General features: G+C 43.0%; 1 protein-coding gene across 2 annotated transcripts in view; it reads left to right on the forward strand.

Annotated features, from left to right (window-relative positions):
• RAPGEF3 (Rap guanine nucleotide exchange factor 3) overlaps positions 1-24462 on the forward strand; it is a 1135646-nt gene that overhangs the window by 1054214 nt on the left and 56970 nt on the right. For both annotated transcript variants that reach the window (XM_078688545.1, XM_078688554.1), the window contains one exon: positions 19754-19808. In XM_078688545.1, the coding sequence (XP_078544671.1) occupies positions 19754-19808 (55 nt within the window). The remainder of the gene's footprint in view (positions 1-19753; positions 19809-24462) is intronic.

Here is a 24462-nt window from a genome sequence, read left to right on the forward strand (position 1 = left end):
GTAATTGGAATCAGCTTCATCTGGCTGTGCCAGTTATGAAAGTTTCCATGTCAATTAAGGGCTGATGTGCACTCCATTGTTTCTGGCTGAAGATGTTGAAAGCATGTTATCTTAGAGGCAGAGCATAGAGCAGGGGTGGAAGGCAGGTACAGTGGAAGCATGAAAATAGAAGGGGCTTAATTTATAACAATGTAAATGCCATGGTCCCTTGTATTTATTGGGAGGCCACCTTGGCTGTCACTACCCACTGCCCCTGCTAGCACTGGCAAATATTAACCATCTAACAATATACTTGTGACATTTTGGCCATAATTCATGTATTTAATATATATATATGCGACATCCACCTTCCAGTGGTGTCTAGCGTTGAGGTAGTATGTACTTTTTCTGGAGGTGAGGAGTGAAGGACAGAAACTAATGAAGGATTTTGGTATCTGTGTAAACATGACAAGAAAAGCTGAAGGAAGTGTTGATATTGCCAAGGGATGAGGTATTGATTTACAAGAGGAGAAGACTAAAGACCGAACCAAGGCGTTACAAGTCAGGTGAGATTTTGGGATGGATGAGGAGAAGCACCAAGAGCCTGAAAAGAAGTAATGAGAGAGCGCTGGTGAAATCTAGTAGAGAACTGAGTCTGTGATCCTAAGATTGGTTAGGCATACATGCCAATAGACCTGATTCAATAGAAGGCAAGGGGGGGTAATACATTCTCCTGATTATTTTATTTTATCAGATTCTCCCTCTTTCCTCTTCTAAAAGGTTGGCATGTATGGTTAGGGTCTCCTGTAGAGTGGTGGTCTATGTGATCAAATGCTTCAGAGAGGTCAACAAGTATAAGAATAGAAGTAACGTGTGTGTGTGAATCAGCAGAGCTCATAAAGTTCAATAGGTGAGTGAAGGCAGTGTCTGTGGTGTGCAGCATCATAAATCCAGATGAATTAATTGAAAGAGGTGAGGTAGTCTGTGAGTAGTTACGAAGGAGGTTTAACAATGCTAGTCCTTCAAGAATTAGTGAGTCAGGGAAGATAGACAGCTGGACCTGAAGGGTCAACAATGTCAGTAGCGGACTGTCAGCTGTCAAAGTGGCGAGGCAGGACATAGTAGGAAGCTGGGGCGGGGCTGGGGATGGGGGAGGCTGGTTAGGATACAAAGTAATATACATTTTTTTTAACTTACCTGATCGTCTCTCCCAGGCACAGCCTCCCAGAATGCACTGCAGCCAATCCTAATGCTGAATGAAAGTCACGTCAATATTGACCTGAGTGCTGGGACTTTGCGCTCCTAGCTGGACTGGGAGCCTGTGACTGCTTTCTCCAGTCCCAGCAACATAGCTGGGGCTGGAGAAAGCAGCATATGTGCGGCATAGATTATCTAATGTGGTGTAAACAGCTGAAGGCTTTTTTTGTAGTGATTAAATAATGGCATGTTTCCACTTTGAAGGAACCCCTCCAGCACTAGAGGAGAGAGCTAGTAGTTGTTGAATAAATTGAAAGATAACATTAAGCCCTTGCACCAAGGGTATACAACCTTTACAACAAATCTTTTACCACGCACTACCATTACAACGCGGTCATTACAACGCATACCATTACAACGCATTGCGCTGGGGGGTGCTCTAGGATAGGGAATAGGTTAATTTACTATCCAATAACCTTCCCTAGTGTCCACGGGGACTGGAGTTGGAATAGTAAATTAAACTATTCACTATCCAGCACCCCAAAGCGCTATGCGTTGTAATGTTATGCGTGGTAAAAACCGCGTTGTAATGGTATGCGTGGTAAAAGTATGCGCTGTAACGTCATACATCCTGCACCAAGACGTTGGATGGAGCAGGGTCTAAAGAGGAGCCCGACTTAATGACCAAAGCTATGTTCTTCAAATCACCCAGGTTCGGTACTATGAATTCTTTGAGATTGAACGCTCTCGCTGGATTGGTCAGCCAAGTGTCAATACTCATGGGACTTCGTGCTTCCAGGGGGAAGGTATTATATAATTTAGCTACTTTAAATGAAAAGTAGTGTGTAATCTTATTGCAGTTCTCAGCCGATAATAGAGCAGGTGCTATAGTGCGAACCAGTGAAGAAAAAGTTCCTTCGATGAGTTAATGCGCAGATTCAATTCTATTGGTATAACAATATCATCTAGTTCTTTTAATCAGCAAGTGGTATTATTTTAGTTCCTCTATATAGGTGTTTTTGCTATTAGGGCTATAGTCTTTCCTCCAGATGCATTCCAGGCACTTGCACACTTTTTTGGCAACAGCAAGTTCTTCTGTGAACCAGGGTGCCGACTGATAAGATGGTGTGTCGAGGTTTAACCAGCATGTACCTAGGTGGCACTTTAGACAGTACCCATCAAATTTAGCCAGTGTTTTCGTACTTTGGCAGGCTTTTTCAAGGGTTTTCCACCAAGACAGAGATCTGACCTCATGCTGGGGAGTGTGTACCGCTTCCAGAGGACAGAAACAAAAACCTGTGTGTTCAGGAGGTGACACCTCTGCCCACACAGAATGGCTAGTGAATGGACCTATCACGGCGGTGAGCCTCAGAGGTGTCACCGGCCCTGCTGGACAAAATAACTTGTCCCCCACTCGACAACAAAGCCTCCCCCTGCCCCAGGCACTGTTTTTTACTGGCAGGTGGGGAAATTAGCTATTCAGGAGGCATTCACCTCCACAAGGCTGACAGCACCTCTAGTATGTAGCAGCTGAAGAAAACATCTGAGAATGGCTTTGGCCATCTTGAATTTAGGCTAGAAAGCAGGTTCTGACTAGTATTGATGACATACAACCACCGGATGTAGTCACTACAGGGGCAGATTAGCAGTAGGACTAGATGCCCATTGGCTAGTTGTCCTCATACCCACCAACACCCCCTAAATCCAAGATTTAATGAGCACCCCGGACAGCTGAACCTAAGATTTGACTTGATATTAAGAAGAGGCCTGTTTCCACAACAAGGCAGGACTCTATGAAGAGAGTCACTTAGCTCTGCACCTGTGGCAGCCACTCTGCACCTGCTGGATTTCGACTCGACCAAGGCAAGAGACCGGTTCCAAAAGGAAGGTGAACCCCACTACAAACTCCAGACTTCAAAAGAACATCCTTTGGCTAGAGGAACTAGTCACCTGCGGTTGGCAGACACAAACCGCTAAATCCACCACCTTGAATTACTGTCCAGCGTGGCCGCTCAAAACCATTGGGCAGGTGACTTCTGAAAACTGTACTGATTTCAGTGAGACTCTGCTTTCTACAATGTTCCCCAAGTCCTCTGGAAGAAGATTTCTCAACTGCAGTGCTTGCAGGTACCAAGGCTTATTGGTGGTCAGCCGACTACAAGCTGCTGTATCTGCCACTCCAAGAGGAAAGATACATCTGAAGGAACAACCAACCACCCCTGTGGCTCCACCCTAAAGATCCTGCATTTGTTTTCAACCTCTTTGGTGCAGCTGCCAGCACCGTTTGCAGCTGATCCATTCAGCACCACGGATGGCCAAGAGCACCTCTGTCCCCGAGCACGGTCAAGTCTATCTGATTGGAGACTCCTGGTCCAGGGTCTGCTCTTTGCTTCAGTTCCAAAAGGTTTTGCTCAAATTGACCCGCAGTGGTACAAAAGGGGGTGGTGATGGACGGAGCATCTGAACCAATCAAACACTCACACCCAGTCAACAGATCTGGGTTTGATCCATCACCGTTCTTTAGCCCACTCTGCCACCCCAGTTCAGACATGGCTATATGCAAATCAGTATGACCCTGTGCCTCATGGGAACAGTCCAGCCCGAACTGACAAGCCATGCCTTCCCTGGACCGGAAACAAGCTTCCGAGGACCGGTTTCTGGCATTACAGCCGTCTTCAGCCCGGCTTGCTTGAATCCAGTGGCAAAGTGAGCAAGGGACTCACGTCTGAGCATACCCTGCCACACTTATGGCGGCCAAATCGGTACAAAAGGGGGTGGTGATGGACGGAGCTTCTGAACCAATCAAACACTCACACCCAGTCAAAAGATCTGGGTTTGATCCATCACCGTTCTTTGGCCCACTCTGCCACCCCAGTTCAGACATGGCTATATGCAAATCAGTCTGACCCTGTGCCTCATGGGAACAGTCCAGCCCGAACTGCCAAGCCATGCCTTCCCTGGACCGGAAACAAGCTTCCGAGGACCAGTTTCTGGCATTACAGCCGTCTTCAGCCCGGCTTGCTTGAATCCAGTGGCAAAGTGAGCAAGGGACTAACTTCAGATCATACCCTGCCACACTTATGGCGGCCAAAGCGGTACAAAAGGGGGTGGTGATGGACGGAGCATCTGAACCAATCAAACACTCACACCCAGTCAAAAGATCTGGGTTTGATCCATCACCGTTCTTTAGCCCACTCTGCCACCCCTATCATCCATGCTGGTGATGTGAAATGCTTAACACATGTTCCTCTAAGTAGCCTGTCTGCTCTTTGCCAATATCCCGGGACTGAGAGAAGGTGTACAAGAGAGTACCCGGCGTCCTTCTTTGTGTATTGTGCTAGTGTTACTTGGTAAGGCACCCCTGCCACACCACATAATACTTTAACCTTGCAACAGTGATCCCAACTCCACCACAGGAACAAAACTGGGAAGTAGGAGGGGACATGCTCTAATTCCACCCGTGTGGGGGTAGTATAAGATATGGCCAGGCCCACACCCCTTCCTAAACTACCAAAGCTTCTGAACCCAGGAGCTCAAGGGCAGGAGGGTGGTTCGTAATGTCTGTGATGAGCACTAACAGACTAGAGAAAAGATTACAGGTGCATACCTGGGGCATTACCCCTGCGTCCTAACGTCCTCGTCCCAGTCATTTACTTATAAGGTATACCAAAGCTGAACTGGCCGAAGAACCAAAGATTCACTATTACTGCACAACAAATTTCCATTTTAATTGTGAAAGAAAGGGAGAAAGAAATAAGTGGCATCACTGATTCCAAAACTTAGGGGCATATTACCAAGCAATAGCGATAATTATCGCTATTGCTTGGTTAGAGACAAAAATGTACCGCTGAGCTGCGGCGATTTTTATCGCAGATAAACCTTGGTATTACCAAGGTTTATCGCAAATGCGATAAAAAACGGCCGCTATGCATGAATATCACTGAAAAGTCCGCGATATTCATGCATTACCGAGCTAATGCTCTTAGCCATGTTATCCACCTCCCATTGGATAACATGGCTAAGAACTGCTCAGGGCAGGTGTTAGCTTTTGGAGATATTCGCGCTTAGCGCGAATATCTCCCAAAGTTGGTAATAGGAGATAGCGATGTTAGCAACTGTTTCCAGTCGCTAACATCTTGGCACGCCCATTTTGCATGTCATTAGTGATAAATATCACTGACATGCAAAGTGGGGCCCAAGATGGTCGCTATCTCCTACTAGCTGTCGGTAACTGGTGTTAGCGACAGCTAGGTAATAGGGAGATAATTTTATCTCCGCTTTCTTGGCTTTTAAAGCCAAAAAAGCAGAGATAAACCCCCTTGATAATATGCCCCAAAATTTTACCGCTGAGCTGCGGCGATTTTTATAGCAGATAAACCTTGGTATTACCAAGTTTTATCGCAAATGCGATAAAAAAAGCCGCAATGCATGAATATCGCTGAAAAGTCAGCGATATTCATGCATTACCGAGCTAATGCTCTTAGCCATGTTATCCACCTCCCATTAGATAACATGGCTAAGAACTGCTCAGGGCAGGTGTAAGCTTTTGGAGATATTCGCGCTTAGCGCGAATATCTCCAAAAGTTGGTAATAGGAGATAGCGATGTTAGCGACTGTTTCCAGTCGCTAACATCTTGGCACGCCCACTTTGCATGTCATTAGTGATAAACATCACTGACATGCAAAGTGGGGCCCAAGATGGTCGCTATCTCCTACTAGCTGTCGCTAACTGGTGTTAGCGACAGCTAGGTAATAGGGAGATCATTTTATCTCCGCTTTCTTGGCTTTTAAAGCCAAAAAAGCGGAGATAAACCCCCTTGATAGTATGCCCCTTAGTGACCAATGCTATCTCCTTCTAATCTAACCTCCTGAAATATGTAATGTTTAAGAAAGGTTTCTGTGGTTTGCCAGTTTCCTGCTCGACACATCTCTGATAAAGACTCTCCCTTAAAATCAGCCTTAGAGGCGGCCATACCTCTCATTGGTCTGCCTTGAATATTCACATGTGGAGCCACATTGGAATACTTTCAAGATAGCAGAATAGTTTCTGAAATCCACCTGCATACAGAAATGCTAGGTGCTTTCCCATCCTGGTTCACTTTAAGAAATGTAACAACTTATAGGATTCCCTGAACACTTTAGTATGTTCCATGTACACCAAGCTTGCCCTTTTTACCTCCAGAGAATCAAGAAGGATCTCATCCAGAGAAACTGGATTGGGGAACAAAGGTGAGAGAAACATTTCCTTTTCTCTGTGTGAAAAAGAGAGAAGCATTTTTCAAAACCTGTGTCAGTTCGAAGAATAACTCCATCTTCCAAAATCCCTAATCCTGGGGGTTTACACAATAGAAAACCCATCCCTCCACTCTTCTAGCTGATGCAATTACCACCAGAAATGCCAATGTAAGCGTAAGCCACTTAAATTCTACCATTGATAAAGGGTTAAAGGTGAAGGTTTTCAAGGCTTTAAGGACCAAAGGTATATCCCAGGAGGAAAGAAAGGATGCACCACAGGCCTAGAGATAGAGAAACCTTTTAGCAATCTAATACTAAGTTTTCTTTATCCAAGAACCCTCCTTCAGGATCTGTAGATCTCTGATTGCTGCCCACTGGACTTTCAGTGTTGCAACCACTTACCCCTTATTGTAACCATCAAACAAACTGCAAAAGTGTTCCAATCTCACAATCCATAACAGAACCACCACTTCTGGAATTTTTGCCTCAGTCTGGGAGGGGAAGAATGTCTCAACTGCTGAATTACCATAGTTAAATGGACTGGAACTACATTCTTCTTTAAACCCGCCCTTTGAACTTCCAAAGCAAAAGTGTCAAATGGGCAGGGATAGAGGTCTCTGCATTACAAGAGCAGAAGCAATCTTCCATGACAAAGAGATATCAATAAAAGTAGTTGAAACCAAAATATTCTTGGCCAAAAGGGCACTACTACCTCTGTCCCTTCCCTCTGAATTCTCAGTAATAGCTTGGGTATAAGTGGAAAGCGAGGAAAGGCATACAAGAGTCTTCAAAGCCAATGGGTCAATGGAGCATCCATCCCACATGCACCTAGAGTTAAGGTTTGAGTGGAAAACCAGCTTGTGCATTGTTGGGAGAAGCAAACAGGTGCAAGTATGGTCGACCAAATCTGTAACATATCTCCCTGAACATTTGATGAGTTAGTGACAGATCCCAGGAGCATAAAAACCTCCCAGCTTAAATCTTGTCTTCTCAAGCTCTGGATATTTTTGGCTGCCAGAGATTAGAGAAATGTCTCAGCCCAAATTCCTATCTTCATTGCCACCTGACAGAATGAAAACGATTTCAATCTTCCCTGCTTATTGATGTATACCATGGCAATCCCGTTGTCTGTTTGAACCAGAACATGCTGATGTTTTAGAGTTCCCTGGAAATTGTCAAGGCTGCCCATATTGCTGAAAGTTCTCTTCACTTTGAGCTGTCTCTGTTTCAAAGATATCTCACGTGTGCTATGAAAATTCTCAGGGTCCCTCCCCGCCATGATAAGCTGGCATCTGTAGTTAGGATAAGAAAAGGGTTGGGATTTAATGGAAACCCCCCTGCATAAAGCGATGTCTTTAATCACCTACAGAGCTGCATTTAGACTTTTTTTCAAACAGGATTTTTCCTCTTCTACTCCATTCTTCAAGAATTCCGGAAGACGACATAACATGGATCTCACATGCTAACTTGCCAATGGAACCAGGAAGACGCATGAGAACATGTGCCCTTGGACACTTAACCATAACCTTGCTGTGCTAAGACTTTGTGCTGTTTGGATAGATGACTCAAGGTCTGTCTCAACCTCTACACCCAGCTTTGAGGGAGATAGACCATGCTTTTGACCGTATTAAAGAGAGCTCTAATGAAAACTCTTTGTTCTGAGGGAAAAAAATTGGATATCTTAGTTTGAGACAATTTGCCTTTATGCAAGCCTCAACGTGTTGAGGCCACCTGTTCTGGCTACCAACCGCCAATTGTCTAAATACGGAAATACTTGAAAAACTTGCAGATGGAGACAGGCCACTAGAGGAGTCAACATTGTTCGTGAAGATTTGAAGGGCAGATTTGATTTGAAAGGGCAAGACCTGCATCTGATGGTAGATTCCAAAAACATAGAAAGGTAAGTTGTTCTGTTGTTCTACCACCATAGGTATGTGGAAGTATGCATCAATTAGGTCCATTGTCACCATAAAGCACTCTGGAGGGATCTTGGTTATTATTTTTTGAATAGTAACCATTTTGAAACAAATGTTCTTTACCCAATTGGTTGACCTATTTCAGGTCTCTGAATAGGCAAACACTGCCTGTCACTTTTGGAAGCCGAAATATCATTAAATAGGTCCCTGTTCCTTGTTGATGACCCCGAACAAGAATGATAGCATTCTTGTTGAGTAGTGTCTGTATCGAGGAATTTAATGATGATTCCCACTGTTCCTTGGTCGAAAAGACTTAGGGCCAGATGTAGGTAGGGTTTTACCGGTCGGTAACGGCCGAATTCGGCCGTTACCGACCGGTATATTTACCGAATCTGTAAAATTGATATGTAGGTGGGACTCTTCTGAGTCCCACAAGGCCTACAAAATCGGTATTTTACCATCAAATTGTATTTGATGTTAAAATACCGATTCAGGTGTGCATGCACATGTGTGCATGCACACCTGTGCCATATGACAGGCAGACCTGCCCTTAGGGCAGGTATGCCTGCCACATGGCCCCCGAACCTTTTTTGGGGGTGCTAGAGGGTGTCAAAGTGACACCCCCTGCACCCTTGTCAAAATCGGTATTTACCGATTCGGTAAATACCGACCGGTAATGCCCCATTCATTCCTATGGGCTTCAAAGCCCATAGGAATGAATGGAGCATTACTGGTCGGTATTTACCGAATCGGTAAATACAGATATTTACCGATTCGGTAAATGGAACATCTGGATGTTCCTACATACCCCCCCTTCTTATTTACCGATTCTTAATTACCGAATCGGTAAAATTCGGTAATTAAGAATCGGTAAATAAGTTTTACCTACATCTGGGCCTGAGAGTAGGAATGGTCCGAGTTGCTGGAAGAACGGCCCCAGTTTCTGGAGGAGCGTGCCGTAATTCCTCCACTATCTGAAAGGACTCAGGAGTCTGAACTGGATTGATTTCAGTCCTTCAGGAAGTGGCATAGTCAGGGTCTTTGCAATTTTCCACCTGACAGAGATAGTCTTTTAGCTACAGGTTGTTTGAACGACCTTCCCTTCTGTTTCATTGAACCCTGATTATGTTGTCTCAAGAGGCTTGCCTAAAAGAGTAATTTGATTCTATTCCAGTAGATGGAGAGATTGAAGACTGAGTTTGCCTAAAAGGTAAGGAGGGATTCTTCTCTTTGAAAATCCTATGCAGTTTTTCATCCAACTCAGGACTAAATAGCTTGACCCCCTCAAAAGTCATTTGAAGGGCAGCATTCTTTATTGCATATTCTAAATGCTAGTCTCTGAGGATAACATTTCTACAAGCAGCTATTATCACTCCTTCAGAAAAGGTTGCCACTCTTACCACATCAAACACACTTTCAGAAATAAACTCAGCTTGTTTTTTTCAGATTTTCAATAAGGGCTGAACATTCCTCATCCTCTTAAGCCACCTTGGATAACTCCTTGACGTCAGCTAGCATAAACTGGCTGACATAAACCCCAAAGATTTCTGCCTGCATTGCCAAATTGGAACCTGCAAATGTTTTCTTTAAGACAAAATCAGTTTTTTTTATCTGTTGGATCTCTAATCATCTGTTCCTTTACCATGGGCATATGTCCTGCTAACTAGCAGCCAAGGAATCCACTGATAGCAATTCTGGAAAAATGTCCTCATTGTCTTCCAAGGGGTACAGTTTAGACATGTAATGAGTCATCATACATCTATCTGGATCTCTCCATTCTCTAAGAACTAGATCAGAGACATGTTAATGAATAGGCATAGCTAATGTATGATATTTCACAAACTGTTTTAGCACCATTTCTGAAGATGGAGAAGCTCTATCGGCTGAAGAATACCCTATATTCATCTGACCTCTAGAGAGTATTTCAGGCAAAATCTCTCTATCAATGTATTTACCTTTCAGATATGCTGTTAGCACAAATGCATCACCTTACTCATCCTCACTCCCTCACGAGAAAGGATCAAGATTCTTCTGGTCAGGCTTTTAAGGGATGTCCAACATCCCTCCGACGGCAGCCAAGAGAATCTTTTTAATTCTTTCTTTAAAAGGGTCTTCCTGCTCTGGATCTCTTTATCTCTTAGATCTCATTCTTGGAGGTGATCTGGATGATGAGTCACTTAAAAAAGAAGAGTCTAGATGACTAGACTTCCTATGATGTTTCCCCAAATTGAATGAACTTCCAAAATCAGTAATGGAAACTAGCAATCAAAGTAATGGACGCATAAGCGTACCACTACGGAGTCAAAACAAGCACTTCTTTAAATACCTCGGAAAGAAGCTGGGTGGGAGTGAAAGCAAAAACACACATGATAAAGCAGCCAAACTGCAACTGCTCTGTTTGTTGCCACTACTCGTTATGTGCATGCAAATATAGTATTTAGTTAACAAGGATTATAAAAATATGCACTGGATGTGCTGCTCAAAATATGCGACTGGTACTACACACATTGTCTAAAAAGAGGCATTCCAACCCCCTGACACAGAGGTAAGTGTGAGAGAGAGTGCCTGTCCATTAGGAGTCTAGTTCCTGCTCTGCCTGGCTTCTGGGAAATAATCTCTGTCACGTCTCCCGACACCCAGAAGGAACCCAGCATACCTTCCATACGATGGAGGTGCTACTGCGACATGAAGAACACCACACCAAAGCCCAGCAAGCTGCGGTCCCAATCTGTGTCCGATGAAAATCCCTGCCCGGCAGGGAAACGCTCCTAACATCTTGGTCCCAGCAATGAGACCGAAACAAAATCAGGAAGAGGTCTGGGCCTGCCCATGTCTTATACTACACTTAAGGGATGGAACTAAATTATGTCTGCTTCTAATTTCTGGTTTGATCCGGTGGTGGAAGTGGGATCACCCCGTAAGTAAATGACTGGGACAAGGATGTTAGGATATAGGGATAATTACCTATTTCCATTAGCCACTAGCAGCCAAGGCCTGAGTTTCTATGAAAGGAGTCTAGTTTAGTAAATCTTATGAATAACATCAACTACCTGACAAGCAAACTATCATTGGTTGAAAGAATCAGTAACTGGGGAGGGAGAACACAGTTGTGTATTGACTTTCCCAAATTCCCCAAAACTAGTATTATAAAGTATACTTTCTCAGACAAAACACCTTGCCTACAGAACTCTCTTCTAAGATCCAGGTGGCCAACTCCTTCAAAAAGATTACGGGCCTTAATAAATTTTTCAAGGAAATTAGGCAAGCGCCCAATTAACGATTTGCTTATGATTTATAAATGCTTACCTGTGGCAACTTATGGCGCAGGTATCTGGGGTCATAATAATGTCGAGTCCCTACAGCTAGTCGAGAATAGGTTTTTGAAATTTCTTTTAGCTGTTCCAAATAGCACAGCAACCTATATTTGTCACACTGAACTGGGATTACCTTATCTCTTGGATTTAGTTAAAATCCAGCCACTTTTACTTTGGCATAAGGTATGGTCAAGTTCTGAGACTGGTCTTAATCGGGATCTGATTAAAGACTGCTTGAATTTACAATGTGCCAACCGCATCCCCTGGCTTAAATTTATCAGGGATTTTACAACTGACATAGGCTTCCCCATGTATTTTAGTAACCCCGATAGTCTGTGTCGTATTTCCAAGAAGGAATTAAAACTGGTATGTTTAAATCACCTGGTTATGTTAAGCCTGTCCATTAATATTACGGAACCATCTGTCAGAGATAACCAACTGCTCCTGACTCAATTGGGGGTACAACCGTATTTAACATCTACCCCAGGGAACTATGACCCATCTGCGTCTAGGCAATTTTCACACCATGGTTTCTTTCCCAAAGATGAATGATTGGTCACGTGCATTGTGCCATTGCCCTTGTGAAGACATTTCCGTACAGTCTTCAATCCATGTCATCTTCTTCTGTAAATTTTATTCTTTACTTAGGAAAAGTTGGATACTGCCAATTTTAAAACTTCAGGGCCTGAGGCAATGTCGACCCGCTTTCATCAAATTACAATTGCTTGAATAGCCTATGTTTTATTCTCATATAGCCAAATTCTTGAAGCGAATGATCGGCTCTAGAAAAACTATGCAAGCCTATGACATTTTTTAAATTATAAATAACTTCATGATCGAAATATATCTCTCATTTTATATTAATTTGATGTTATTTTTTATATCTGAAATATAATGTGTTGTTATTGCTGGCTAATTCCATGTATATATATACATAGGCTCTGTAATTTAGTGCAATTTTCCTATAGCTTTTTAATGATTTGTGCTTTTATGATTTAATCTTTCTTAAATCGAATAAAGCTTTATTTGACTTTGACTTTGAGATCCCTTTGTTCTCGAGCTTTCTCAATATCAGCTTGTCTTCTAAGGAAATGCTGTCCTTTTATTATTTTTTTTTTTTTAGTTATCGATTTTCAAAGATAAAACAAACAATGCTGCACAGATCATAAAGGCACATGTATGTCCACAGCATTATATATGAAACAGGTGCATTTTGCATGTACAAGGAATACAGCAGTTAGATGGAGCGTTAAATGGAGAGATACATAGGTATTGAGGAAAAGGTTAATGAGGAATGAAAGGGTAGCACATCCTTATATCCAGGTTAACCAGCATTCTCTTACAAAGGGATAAATGTTATGGGTTATTAAGTGTAACCAGCGGTATCTTCAGTGTCATCAGGTTCTAAGGTCAATAAATTGTCTCAAAGAGGCTGCCAAATATCCTTTGGTCTAGAGGTTAGAGGCTGCAGTGAGGCATCGAATTCGTTGGTATTATTTCATAATGTTGTGTCCTTTAACCAGCCATTGCTTATGGGAGCCCTGTTACTGCCCCAGAAAAGGGCTGATCATCACTTAGACAGCAACAGCAATATGGCAGTGAAGCATCTCAGCCTAGGACTCAATGGCTTGACATATCCCATCCGGGCCATCAGGGGATCAGGGTAAATCGTATGTTCAGTCCTGATTAAGATTAAGACAAACATAGCCTCCCAAAATGCATGGACAACAGCACAGTTCCAGGCTAAATGTACAAAATCTGCATAATTAGCAGTGCACTTGGGACACTGATGCGATCTCATGGGTTCCAACATTGCTGAAGCCTTTGGCGTGGGGTATGTGCAGTTGTGAATAATGGAGCAGTTTGTGTCTATGGTTGTTAGAGACCAATTTGGTCTGCATGTAGCCATAATACCAGGTATTATCTAGTATAGAGTGCCACAGGTCATGTTCCCAAGCAGCCCTAAACTTCTCCGTTCCTGCTGTCCTCAGCTCCAGGTAGGAGAGATAGAATCGTGAAACCAATCTGCTACTATCTGTGGTAGATATCACTAGAGTCGGGGGGATCACCAGGCTCTTCAGGGTATGTGGGCAGGGTGTCACGCAGGGCACTGTGCGGGTGATGAAAGACAAAATCATCCATAGGTGTGGAATCCCCCGGAGGATCAGGTGCAGGTAGCATGGACTCCCTACCTTTTGCGAAGAGATCCCCCATTGTGCATAGCTGATAGGCTGTCAAAGTGCCTTGTACTAGCCTCTCTCGTGTTAGAGGGAGCCATGGTTTGTTTGCAAGAGGCAAGTTGGGAGAATACAATGACCCACCTCCCAGTATAACCGGCGCCTAGACCAAATCCAGTATGTCATAGAATGGTTTTGTATATCAGTAGGGTTTCATGGTAGTCCCAAGGGCAGGAGGGAAAGCAAGGGGAGGTCCTGGGCCTGGTCTTGTTCTGGTGTCAGGTAGTGGAGTCTGGCGTCTGTAAGGTACTGATCACGGTAATTGTTGCTCCTTGCCTTCCCTTCTAAATTCAAGGTAGATGGTCTTTCATTGCCTGCTAAAAGTGTGGAGGGAAGTGAAACAATTCAAGATTATACCTTCAATTTAGTCATTCTATAAAAGGACCATAGACTCCGAACTCCAGTTTTGTGGATCTATTATAAGGCCACAAATAACTGAATATAAACACACCTCAATATCAGATATAGGTACATAAAAATTAATACAGAGCTGAGGCTATGAATATAATTCATTCGGCACAAAAGGCATAATATGATGAACTCCAAAATCAAAATGCAACAAAGAATAGAAGCCGAGTCCTATTCTCTTTTCATTTGAGAAGAAAACAAAAGTATGTTTCCCTACTCTGCTCTAAATGAAAGTCCTACCTAATTCCCTAAAATCCTATCCCAAAGGTGTCAGCGCCTGTTGACTTCCTAAGAAGTACTCACGTCAAATGGGTCTGACAGCTTAAAGCTATGGAGCTTGTTCTAAGATGCTCCTTCTCCTCCGAAATAAGCAGAAGTCTCTCAAATCTGTCTCTGGGCGTCATACAAAAGACAATGTTGAACCCACAATATGTCACATGGTAAACCTTTCCATTTGCAACATCTTTCAATAAGTTTCAACAGAAGCTTTAATTAATTTGACTCTTCTTCCAGTGGCCTTGCTTCCCAGAAAGGCCATACACGAAAGGTGTCCTCCCTTTTCGCCTTCCAGTCTTCTTCAAAGACATTCCGGGTATCTCCCTAATTCTAAGAACAACGAGGTTGCATTCTTGCACCTGCAATAGGATGAGAACACACTGTCTTCGCGCACAAAAAGGATTCATTTAATTATTATTCTTGAGCAAGCAAGGAGAAACGGAACTCAAAACAACCTACAGTTTGGGCCTACAATTCAGGCAACTTATACTAAACACAATTTACATTGCCCGAGTATAATTTCATCCTCACATTATACATACAGGAATTATAAGTTTTTTTAATACATACAAAGTCCTACTTAAATGTGCACACTACATTTCAATGCTAATATAACTTGAAACAAATGCATTTTAATAATCATGAAACACTGCAAACGACAAACATGTAAGTGTGTGTTTAAATCATGAGTATAGTGCACCCATACAATTTAGAGTGCTGTAAGCCCTCTATCAATACCAATAGTAGGAAAAGTGGCATTGCGCCACTAGATTGTAAGGTTAGAAATCCTGGAGACTTAAACCACCACGATCATACGGGAGGGTCAGTGTCTCCCATCTGATTCTGGGATGTCTGCGATAGACTATGGCAATTTGATCCGTCAGTCTACATGCAAGGTGATCTTGTTGATGGCAGGGCCATAGTTCCGGTGCATGACTTCATCTCTGTGTCTGTGGAGAACAATACAAAGATATTTGGAGTAATCCATGCACAAGCGCAGGGATACTCCAGATCTCAGATAACAGTAGAATCCTTGAGTGGAAAGAGTTCAGATTTACCCCAGTTTATGGATAGGCCAGAGAGGTGCCATAGCATATTGTTTCTCATATGATGGGAGGGAGATGTTTGGACAGATCTCTGCCAAATAGCATGATATCATCAGCATACATGGATGCTAGAAGTAGACTACTTCGGAACTGAAGACCTCTATGCATGTGATATTCCTGTAGATGCCGGACCAGTGGGATCCTGGCTATATCAAAAAGCAAGGCTGAGAGAGGACAACCCTGAGGTGTTCCTCTAGTTACAGGGAATTACACTTTCTCCATTGTGTTGTTTGTAGAATTGGGCCACATCCACAGGGAAGATAAATATTAGCTGCCGACCATTCACCTCCACCCGAAGGTACGCTGGGTAAATCATACAGTATTTGAGGCCTTGTTTCTTGAGAGTATTCTTGAAAGCAGAGAACTTGCACCGAGCCTCCTTGACTGTAAGCACAAATTCTGAGACATCTGTATTGGCAGATAAATATACAGAGGAATACCGAATAATTTAAACTTGTGATCATAGAGCAAAATCTCCAGTTTTTCACAAAAAATCCAACGTGCCCTGTATAAGATTGGATATCAAATATAGACATTAAAGAGTCTTAATTATCATAACCAAAAGCATACCACCAATGTATGTTTTATTTAACTATGTTTGTAAATTTTTTTGGAAAACAAGGATGTATTGATATGACACGACACGTCTTTTTCAGATTGAAAGAAATATCTAAGAATAAAAACTAGTGATAATAAAAAGGTGAAAATAAACACACCGGTTCAAACTAAAATCAATGGGTTTGGCTATTTAGCAAAGACATCTAGCTTTCAAAAAAATGTGAGGCACAGGCACATTCTTCTTTAACAAGTTATAATGGCTCTAGCAGCAATGAGGGCATCAAGGCACCTGATGGACCTCGTAGCAGCATTCCATCAAATTAAGGGTATCTTTGTGACTTTGGGGAGGGAGCATGGGACCCTGCACCCATACAGCATATCAAGCAGTCCATGGTGTTCTATCTGGGCAGCTCTAACTTTAGTAGAAGGTTCTGTTGACCACTGTGCAGCCAATCATTAATTGGGATAATCTGTGTTGTCCAGTATCTGCCAGGCCAGCCTCATGTGGCGAACGGCGGTACTTTACTCACAACATGCTGCCCACCGGAAAACAGAAATCTCTGACTGTGTGTCTGAAAAACTGAGGTGGCAGTGCATGCGAGTTATTTTGGAATATATACAAGCGGGGAGCAGTACCATTTTAAAAAGTGCTCACTGACAATCAGGGAGAGGGGTAGATGCTTGCGTGACCGGAACAGGTGTTTCATAAACACGACCAGGTTTGCAATCTTCAGTTCCCTGTGTCTAGTGTGGGAAGTAGTTATCTCCAAAACTAAAATAGTCTCTTTCTAACTGCAGCTGTGGGATAGTCAGGGTTGAGGCGATGTCCCCTATAAAAGGGAAATATGTTGATTTTGTCAATTTACTCGCAGACCTGATGCAGCACAATACATTTTAAGGATTTCCATTTCTCTCGGTCGTAAGATGCCTGGCTCCTGTGTATAGAGCAACATGTCATCTACGTATAATGATTTTCTGTCCTCATGCCCCGGGCCCCACTTCATTCTCCCTGAGCTGGGCATCTATGTGGAGCCCTTCTGCTAAGGGTTCTAATGTAAAAGCAAATAAGGGAGAGAGGGGTCACCTGTTAGACCTGTCAGTCTGAGGGTGGTCTTCACCCAATCTTTTTGCCTTCCTCCTACATTTTTTGCTGATCTTGGTTTTTCTGGCCTTAGGACTCCGCACACTTTACCACTGCTAACCAGTGCTAAAATGCATGTGCTCACGCCTTAAAACATAATGACATCGGCTAACCCCCAATTGGAATAAGTAGAATTACATGTGCCCAAAGCCTGTAAATCAATGGACCTGCAGCACTGATTGTGCCACTCATTTAAGTAGCACTTCAAAATGTCTCAGGACTGCCATTGCAGAGTCGGTGTGTGCAGTTTTAAATTGCTATTACGACCTGGCAAAGTAAACCTTTTCCCAGGCTCAAACCTTCCTCTTTAATACATATAAGTCACTTCAAGGTTTGGCCCTGGTCAACCCAGAGGTCATGGTGCAGTGTATTTAAAAGGTGGGACATGACATTTTAAATGTTATATGTCCTGGTAGTGAAAACCTCATAAATTCGTTTTTCACTACAAAAATGCACTACCTCTACCATAGGATAACATTGGAGTTACCTTATTACATTTTATAAGGATAATTTCCAAATGGGTATAGGTAACAGTTTCATACTTGGTGTCTCTGGTCTCCTAAGGTAAAATACTAACTTATGGTGATTTCTGATTTTAAATTATAGTTTTGAAAATGCCACTTCTAGAAGGTTGCAATTTCCTGTGTTATTTATTTAATGTGTTTAGCCTGTTTCTTGTCACGTGTCTAGGTGTAGCTGATAGCTGTGCTTTGTGCATTCCTCCTAGACAACCCTACACATTATTAGGCTAAGGACCATCACTGGCAGGACAGGAGGGAGGAGCTGGGCACGGCCTCACTTATATCCGAATAGGGTGTGTCCTGCCCCTACACACAGGGCTGCATAACCCCTGTAGGTAGTCTGGAGCCAACGCAGAGAAGGCTGGTTTTCTGGGAACATCAAAGGGAAAACTCTAAGTTGTTCTACCCCACTTCAAAAGAAGAACTGGGTAAAAATGCTGGACCTCAGCCATCACCACTTCCGTATACATATGTACCTGTGGATCCTCTGCCAGGAAGAAGGACTGCTATTCTACCAGACTGCTGGCCAGAGAAGGACTGGACCCAGAGTAACTCCAAGTCTAGTTGGCTGGTCTCCTGATCGGAAGTCTCTACGGACATAACAGGCTTCCAACAATTGCCTAGAACTTTATTGTTGCAATTTGTTTACTTAATTATATTTTGTTTACCCGTTGCCAGGGCTGGTATACTGTAATCCCCTCTACCAATCTAGCCACCAATTGCACTCGCCTGCACTCTTCCCTTCCCAGTACTCCTGCACCTAGTCCTTTCTTTATCTCCTGTGCCTACTCCTTTCCTTATCTGGATGCACCATGGTCCACTGCATTTACATGCCAGTGTGCATTTGAACCCCGCTGACGTCAAGGCGCACACAGCCACAGCTCGTCCTTCAGGCTCCCGACGTTCTTATGGCATCCAGCCCCCCTAGTTGGATATCTCAATTCAGGTATGCTTTAACACACCTTCCCCTCAATTTCAGTGCACTATTACCTTATTAGCTTAACCAATCGTTTGATATTTGGCATTTTTCAAACAGCTGGTTCTTGACTGGAGACACACTGTTTCCCTTCCCCGCATCCTGGTGGAACCGCTATTGGCCCCAAGCTGCAGACAATGTGCTGCATTGCTAAATAATTATAAGGCCCCATTGGCTGTACCGATTGCATTGTAAATGCTTGTTGATGTTTTATGAATTAATAAAAAACTGTTGTGCTAAATTGGACAAACAGCGCCACTATGAGGCAGACTGTCCAAAGAGCCTGTGTTGACAATTAAGTGCCCAGCACCGGAAACCACCCGCTCAAATGAAGAAGCACTGTTTATAGCCACATCTGTTCATGTATTCAGAATGATGTTTCTCTCTACTAGTCCTTGTATATTTGCTCATGTTTAAATGGCACTGATCTGTTGAATATACGAAGCCCTCTGCCTGTCTTGTGTAAGTTCTCAATTGCACTATCCGCTAATATAACGGAATATTTTCAATGCACTGTCTTTAACATTAGGTTCTGTATACTTCATGGGTGTGCAGATTTGTTTGTATGCTACATTTGTTGGCTGAGGATGAGTCTTGGAATGAAAGAGGATCGTCGAGGTGTGCTCACGAAAATCTGAAATTGTATAAACATAATTGAGGGCAGGAAGTCCCCGGTCAACCATGATATATACTTGTCTAAGCATAAACACGATTTGCACAGCCACCCAGGCAGTTTAATTATCCTATGGCTGCACTTTGGAACTGTGCATCAGCCGATTTACAAGTCTTCAAGTATTTGTCTTCAAAGACCTACTGTCAAAGACACCAGCATTCTGTGCATCCATTTTATGATGGGCAGATCACTGACTTGCTTTCTGATTTTTCCTAGCGAATGATTGCTAAAGCCGTGCAGATGATTCACTACTGCAGGAACCACACATATGGTAAGTGACCATTTGGTTTGTGTATGGCATGGGGCATAAGAATTCATTGTGAGGGAAGAGAGCCTCATTTTGCTCCACAATAAATGAATGATAAGTTTCAAAGGATTTTAACTGACGTTCGCATTTTACACTTACTTTAAAAGAGATAATAGATTTGTCTTCCTCCCAGGCCGGCCTCAAATCAAAGGTGTCTTCAGTGGTGGCTGGTGACATTTGGAAGCGGTAGGCCGTAAAGGTTCAGGATGATTACCCTGTGGCGAGGGAGCATAGCAGCACGTGAGCCCGGCTGCTATAAGAGGGTTCAGGGTAGGGGTGAGGGGGGGGGGAGGGGGAAGGGGGATCTTCCCTGGGAAAATATTGAAAAAAAGAATGGGCAAATGGTTCATTTTAAATAAAATTTGAGACAGCAGCAAGGCTAATAAAGCAACTGTGAAAGTGTTATGACATCAGTACAGAGGTTTCATATAAAGACTTGGGTAGCTGCTTCGTCAGTATAACCAGAGAATTTCATAACACACTTTGAAATAACAATGCTGAGTACCTCACAGATCTCCTTATTTATTGAAATACCTTTACAAATTATATCTACTGAGGAAATACAAGTCATTGTGATTTCTCAGACTCGACACAATGAGACAGTAAGGAATAAGCATTGAAGGCAGTAGGGCTCCCTACAAGGCACTTTATGTCTCATTCAGGTCACTTGTAACCTGGTGATTCAATTGGTATTGGGCCGTTAGGGGTGATTTGTGTCACTTGACATTGTAACTCTCTGTGTTGCACACTTTGTTGTACAGCATCGCATAGTGTGTAAGCACATAAAGGTTCTGGCAAGTTTTACGCTTTTGTTTTTTAGTAGCACGCTAGCAGCATGCTAATAAAACACAAACGCGTAAACCGTGTCAGAACCTTTACAAGCTTACACACTATATTTTCTACCTTGACCAGCACTACGGTGATAGAGGGCTGATGACACAGTGGTGCATCCTTATAGCAGGCCCCTGAAAGGGGACTGGGCCTGTCCCTAAAAGCTAATTGTTTGTTTAAACTCTCATTTCAAGTACATTGACATTAACTTGAATAATTGATAAGGAATTGACTGTAGAGAATGGGCAGCACCAGCGCTGGAGGAGTGAACACTTAACAGGAGTCTGGAACCCCCATTGAACACCACCTTCTCTTGCACAGAGCAAATTCGGAGAATATCCATAGACCGGCGCATTTCACAGACTGGTCACTGTGTGTGGAAAACGTCTGTGGTGCCGTTCAAGTTCCACTTATCTTCAAACAAAAAACAGTATACAGAGAATGGAGAATGGAAACGCCGAATGAACGACCCGCAGCAACTGTAGTAAGGGCCTACCCTGGCACGGTACTAGAAAAACAAAAACAGTATTTGGTGCTGGCTGGTGTTAACCCGTTTACTGCGGCAGACATTCCGCCACGGTGCGAGCCTTCAAAAGGGTGGGTGGTGCTGCATCGGCCAACGGTCGTGCGCAGCACCCCGAAGGTACTGCTCACGTCGGCCAACGGAACGGGTTAAAGGTACCTCTTTGTGTATAATGCCTTCTCAAAACTGTCGCTATTAATTTTAAACTTCTTTTCAAGTTTACATGAATGTATTGTATCAGGATTGGCAAAATTAATTTACATTTGCCTCAAGAGAGGCAGTTTCACACATCTAACCCTACCCCAGTGGCTGGCCTCTGGACAGGGAAATTAATTTGTTTTTTCTGACGGTCTGCAAGACTTTAAAATGACAAAACGCGTTTTGTTGTTCTCTTGATTTAATATTGATTTCTGCTAGTAGAAATTCCTGAAGTCTTTTTTCATGGAGAATTCTTCCGATCATTGACATCATCCTCTCACATTAACCCTTCGTTGAACCCTCTCCTTTCTGTGGAACCTACAACAAGCTATGTTTGAAGTTAACATCCTTTGTTCAGTGACAGACCGGTAGAAATCCCTGGGATAACAGGGCCACCAGAGGGTCGAATTAAACCTTTGTCGTTGCCCAATATAGCCATATATTCTAAATAAAAAAATCACGTAGGGTGTATTAAGAACCCAAGGAGCGCTATGCATCTAAGTAAAAGCAAAGACATTTATGACACGTCAATGTGCACACCTTTATAAACTTCGGAAATGTTCTCCTGACATTCAACTGAAAACGTGAACATTTATTTCAGTAACATTAAAATACTGCATTTGAAATTTTAAAATATTTTCAAAAGTACGATGCTTAAAATGATATGCCAACGGTAATAATGATAACGTGTGTACTGAATAAACACGTATACTATGTTTTCGAAGGTCACCAACTCACGGATTATTAAACTTACCTCACCTGAGTAAGTTCAGCTCTTTTCAAAAGCGTGCTGCAGTTGTGTAGCAATCAACACATTTCTCTCTTTGTGCTACACGTAACTGGGAGAGAGAGAGAGCCTTTTCTCACCCGCGCTGCCTTACGTCTCATGCACAGCACAGCGTCTTTCCAAGCCAAACCTGGATCTACTCCTGCTATTACAGCAGCTCCAGGATTGGCTCAGGCGTCAACCTCACTGCTCGTTACTGAGACCGGGGCTGCAGCTTTGAGTCACCCCCGCTCACTAATGCTGGGCTGGCTGGACAAACTGGCATGCGCACTTGGGCCACGCTGCACTAGCTGTGATGAGTAAGAGGGTGTCTATCAGTATTGTTAAGCCCCACCCCCTCAGGTGTTCAATACATGCAGCAACCAGCCCGCGGCAGCTGAAGGGCTTTAAAATAAATGATTACTACTTTACTAATACCCAAATCTAATTAGGGGATTGGAGCCAGGGCGGCAAAATTATGACTGTGGCAACCCCCCAATGCCCTAAATCAGGGACCTCCCCTCTGTATCTAATGTATTGACAACTGCTAACACCAAAAGGTTTATTTCTGGGCATTGCAATTCTCACCAGATGAAAAATTATAATACATGCTTCTCCAATTTTCTGCACCTATCGCAAAAATAGACTACCACAAAATGCCAAATTTAAGCCTTGCCTCGGACTGAATCGGATTGTGAAGGAAGGAAAATTAAAAAACCTGCAAAAAGGATCACATAGCATGGCATCAACCTAGGGTGATCAGAATTTGAGAAGCAAAAACCAGGACAGGTCAAACATAAAAGTGGGACTAAAGCCCTTAGTCTAACTTCTATATCTGGCCTGTCCCATTATTTGCATACCCTTACAAAAAGAGAAAAATCAAATATATACCCTCCTTATCTCTGCAAGAAATGGTGAAATAAAATACAAATATTGAAAAAGAAGAATTGTCCAGACCTGATTGTCTTCATGGTGCTGTGGATGCCTTGCTGTTAAAAGTGAGAAGTGTTGGTGATTTTAATATATATATATATATATATATATATATATATCACTCCAGGTTGCCCCTGAGCTCAGAGACGCCACTCCACAGAGAGACAGGAAACTCCTTTTATTAATTAAAACCAGCTCCCTTTCCCAAATAATTCATCGTCCTTTCCCTTACGCGTTTCAATGCACCTGCATCTTAATCATAGGGCGGGGCAAAGTCAAAAACACGGAGCAGGCTGAAATCATTTTCACCCTCATTTGTAACCACCCTCCAATCTGTGGTATGCTGGGTATTGCAGTCCCAATTACTACCCTTCGGTGGGATCTGTGTAATTGTCCTTAATATTAAAGCCCCCAAATGTTTTCCTCAATGTTCGTGGCCCTAGGTAAATGCTCTGAGCTCAGGGGCAACCTGTAGTGATATATATATATATATATATATATATATATATATATATATATATATATTCACGCACACACACATATAGATATATTTGTGCTAGACCTGCAAATCTCGCACACAAACTTACAAGGCTATGTTTACATAGCCTTTGCAATCGCAGGACCTCCACCTTGGAACCCCGCCCTCTCCTCCCAACTTTGTGTCACTGCTGGAATGAAGGCAAGTAGGTCTAATCTTCCTTCTCAGACAGCAAGTCAGTCCTTCAAACAGCAGGGCAGTCCTTCTCTAACTTCAACAGGTCCATGCATATTCTGATGAGTGGCCCTGGAGTTCCAATATTGATATCTGGTGCCAGCCTTTGTGTGGGGGGACTCACTGTCCAGACCTGGTTCTGGAAAGTTCTTTCCCTTCCCCTGTCAAGGCTCCAATTTGTCTGGGGGTGAAAAAGGCATGGCAGGCCTGGTGTCATGTTCCCTTTTGTGTGTAGTAGACAAAGCCCTTTCATGTGTAGGTGGGGCTGTGTGTAGCACTTCCCCACTCCTCCTGCCTGGGTGGCCCATCCTGTCAACCCTAACCCCCTTTTTTGTTACTGTTGGAAGCAATAAACATAGCGTATCAGCAGACCCATTCACAGTCATATAGCCCAGGACACTGGCAGTAGACACAAATGGTTTGGACATGAAAATGTCAACTTTCTAAAAGTAGCATTTTCAAAATTGTTTCTTAAAAATCAGATTTCACTATTGAAGAGGGTTTTAAATTAGAATTAAAGCATATCTCTATATCCTCCCAATCAAAAGTTAGGATTTATTACATGTAATAAGGTAACACAGTGTTAGTCAATGGGAATGATAGGCTTTACAACAGTGAAAAACGACTTTAGGAGTTTTTCAATGCCAGGGCATGT

The sequence above is a fragment of the Lissotriton helveticus genome, chromosome 1_1 (assembly GCF_964261635.1).
Source record: "Lissotriton helveticus chromosome 1_1, aLisHel1.1, whole genome shotgun sequence".
Classification (NCBI taxonomy): domain Eukaryota; kingdom Metazoa; phylum Chordata; class Amphibia; order Caudata; family Salamandridae; genus Lissotriton; species Lissotriton helveticus.